Source organism: Octopus bimaculoides, chromosome 7, assembly GCF_001194135.2.
Source record: "Octopus bimaculoides isolate UCB-OBI-ISO-001 chromosome 7, ASM119413v2, whole genome shotgun sequence".
In the NCBI taxonomy this organism is placed as follows: domain Eukaryota; kingdom Metazoa; phylum Mollusca; class Cephalopoda; order Octopoda; family Octopodidae; genus Octopus; species Octopus bimaculoides.
This window is the reverse complement of record NC_068987.1, coordinates 15,005,367-15,009,252: the sequence shown is the minus strand read 5'-3', so window position 1 is coordinate 15,009,252 and position 3,886 is coordinate 15,005,367. Positions and strand designations below refer to the sequence as shown.

Genomic DNA, 3,886 nt, shown 5'->3' with positions numbered 1-3,886 from the left:
ATGTATATATATGCATATATGTATATATATATATATATAGCAGCTGACTTCCTAACTTTACTTGTCTGTCTATGTGTGTATATATATATATATATATATATATATATATATGTGTGTGTGTATATACATATACGTATACATATATACATTCATATACACACACATATATACATTCATACGTACATACATACATACATATATACATATGTTTATAACGTATTGTGTGTGTGAATCTGAGCGTATTTGAGTGTGAGAGTTGTGTGTGTGAGTGTGCGTGTATATGTTTGTTTGTGTGTGTGTGTGTGTGTGTGTGTAAAACTTCTATATGAATTATATATCAACAATAGTTTATAGGTTTCTAAATCTGCTTCGATCATTTTGATGTCTTGAGAACTGCGACGAGATCAAAATGATCGGAACGGATTATAAGATAGACATACGCACACACAAACTCACACGTACATGCGCGTGCATACACAAAGGCACACCCGCGTACCGATACATACGTACATACACACACATACACACTCGCACTTGCCCACGCACACACATTGCACATATATATAGACACATACATATACACATTTTACACATATACATTCACATCCTCAAATAGTGATTCAAATACAAACACATGTGCGTAGAGAAAGAAACAGTCATACAGGCCAACGAGCAAAGGTACACATGTTCTCTCGACCTAGCAGCTAGAAATAATAGCCGGGTCTATGTTAAATGAGAGAGCGGACCCCAGAATCTGTTTGGTAATGATCTGTATGATAACTAATCGATACGTGTTTTGTTAGAAATGTTTGATATGTTCAGTTGCTGTGAAACATAGAAAACCTAGTCTTTTGGGTTCTTGTTGGTTGTTTAAGAGGGCGTGACGTAGGGAGAGAGAGATAGAGAAGAACAAATGAAAAGAGAAAGGTAGATAAAATGGGAGGAAGAGAGAGAGAGAGAGGGAGAGTGGGGGAGAGCGGGGTAGAAAGAAAGGGTGTTGCATTGGTTACAGAATAGCCAAAAGCAATCGATCACTGGCCACCAAAAAGAAAATAAAAGGACACATTAGATAATGTCACCCGAAATATACTGATTGTTTTTAGCGTAACAGGAGCGGGTCATGGTTGGAAAGGTAACAGTTTTACATAGACTGACTTGGGGCTAAAAAACCAGTAGCCTGTATGCATTTGCTTGATCTGCTAGAAATCACTGCCAGCTTCCTCGCAAAAGCACTCATACATCTTATAAAATGAAGGCACTCCGTCGCTTACGACGACTAGGGTTCCAGTTGATCCGATCAACGGAACAGCCTGCTCGTGAAATTAACGTGCAAGTGGCTGAGCACTCCACAGACACGTGTAACCTTAACGTAGTTCTCGGGGATATTCAGCGTGACACAGTGTGACAAGGCTGTATAAAATGAAGGACATGCTGGTTAATGCCATCCTGGATATAAAAATGTGTGGGTGAATTCAGGGCTGGCAATCGTTTGAATATGACTAAGTTCAATCAGCAATGATCGGGTCTAAAGATCACCAGCATCAAAATATTAAATGTCATTTGCACTCTTTAGCATTGATAGACTTCGTCTTTGGATTTAGCCCTGAATGATTTGGTCTTTGAATTCACTTGCAAAAAGTTAAATATAAAAGCTCTGTAAATTTCTAACCAGATCACCTTTAAACGGGTTTCAAAGATCTTAGGGTTAAAATGAAAAAAATAAAAAAAATAGCGTTGTTTCAGCTTCGAGGAGATACAAAAGATATCGAAAGTGATAGCTTACTAACAGTATCGTTGAATCACGCGCTAGCGTTTGTTTTTTTAAGTAGTTAACCCTTTGCCTGTGTATCACATGTTATACACAGAAAATATTTCCCTAGCATCCATGTATCATATATGACATACTTTCCACATTTTTTTCCACCACCATAGTAACTTGGGACTTTTGAAAGAAAAGCTTTATACAATCAAGCGCTCAGAAAAACTAACGAAAGGGATGGGTTATGTTTCACCAGCACAATACTCCAGCACACAAGCCCTTGATTTCAATGGCTGTGAACAGGTTGATTACTTTCCTTATTCTCCTGATATAGCCCCATGTGACTATCGTCTGTTCCTCATCATGAAAAAACACTAGCCTGGGAACAAGTATCGCAGTGATGATGACATCATATCTGCTGTTGGTGACTTTTTCTTACCAAAAGGATGAAAGCTTCTTTCTTAATGGGATCCAAGCACTGCAACACCGATAGAAGAAGAGTATGGCTCACCAGGGGGAATATATTGAAAAATAAACCTCATTTGGTCCAATACCATATGAGTATTTTGGTGCAGTCTATGAACTTTTCAGCCGACCTTTGTATTGTTCCGAACATATGAAAAAAAAAAAAAGGCTAAATAAAACACGGAACAAAGAAAACGTAAAGTTACCTTCTCGAATCATACTGACTCATAAAAGCCGGTTTCCGCGGTGTCATGGCGCAAATATTCCCCACCTGGGTGGGACACCGGTCCGTCGTATGATTACTCATTTTTGCCAGCTGAGTGGACTGGAGCAACGTGGAATGAAGTATTTTGCTCAAGAACCCGACACGCCACCGGTTGCAGGAATCGAAACCACAATCTTACGATCATGAGTTCCAACACCCTAACCACTAATCCACACACCTCCACTAAAACAAACACGGAATGGTTAAGATTGGATAAGAGATCTAGTCCATCTGGGCTGGTCAGGGTGATAAGCAACAAAATCATCAATGACAGACAGAAATAAAACAGAAGATAAACGTTTTTACTTACTTTAATTTCTGCAAGGCCTCTTCTATAGATTCCACAGACATTTTCAAGCTATTGTAAAGGCTAGGGTTGATTTTGGAAAGGAAATATTTGGCAGCACCGTATTCTAAGGTAGCCACTTGCATTGTTCGCAACTGTAAATTATAAATGTCATAAAATATTATTTAATAAAGTACAAACAATAACGAGGTATTTTATAACAACGAATATCTCTGACTGGTTCAATTCTATCAAAAATATTCCTGGTTGTCTTTTAGTCTTTGGCAAACTCTGAATGGGAATGCAATATGATGAGATACATTTCAGTTGTGGCAAGAAGTATTTAGTTTGTGATTCCATTTTATATACAACACACACATATACACACATACACGAACAAATACAGACATGCAGTGTACATTACGTAAGTAATAATAATATTTTTTTTTTCATTATGAAACTTTCGTAAGATAGTGAACGATATACATTAGAAACAAGCTCTCGTCTTGTTTTATTTTATATGTTTATTAGTCTTTGTTGCCCTATCTTCGTGTCACTGACCTCTGTATGCATACACACAGGCAATTTATGTATGCGTACACACAAGTGCAGCTAAAGTGTGTGCCGCCCACAAAAAAACACATATTGCCTATAGGAGACCCCAATATTGCCGCCCGCGGCGAATCGCCCCTACTGCCCCCTCTTGCTATGCTAGTGTATGTTTGTATGTATGTGTGTGTATGTGTTCATGTATGTATGTACGTACGTATGTATGTATGCATGTGTGTATGTATGTATGTATGCATGCATGTATGTATGTATGTATGTATGTATGTATGTATGTATATGTGGAGGCGCAATGGCCCAGTGGTTAGGGCAGCGGACTCGCGGTCATAGGATCGCAGTTTCGATTCCCAGACCGGGCGTTGTGAGTGTTTATTGAGCGAAAGCACCTAAAGTTCCACGAGGCTCCGGCAGGGGATGGTGGCGAACCCTGCTGTACTCTTCCACCACAACTTTCTCTCACTCTTTCTTCTTGTTTCTGTTGTACCTGTATTTCAAAGGGGCCAGCCTTGTCACACTGTGTCACGCTGAATATCCCCGAGAACTA

The 3,886-nt window shown here is 39.0% G+C and overlaps 1 protein-coding gene across 1 annotated transcript in view; it reads right to left on the bottom strand.

Moving 5' to 3' along the window:
- The window catches only part of LOC106867387 (glutamate receptor ionotropic, NMDA 3A), a 287,389-nt gene that overhangs the window by 21,408 nt on the left and 262,095 nt on the right, over nucleotides 1-3,886 (bottom strand). The window contains exon 5 of the mRNA XM_052969128.1: nucleotides 2,800-2,930. Coding sequence (XP_052825088.1) covers nucleotides 2,800-2,930 — 131 coding nt within the window. The remainder of the gene's footprint in view (nucleotides 1-2,799; nucleotides 2,931-3,886) is intronic.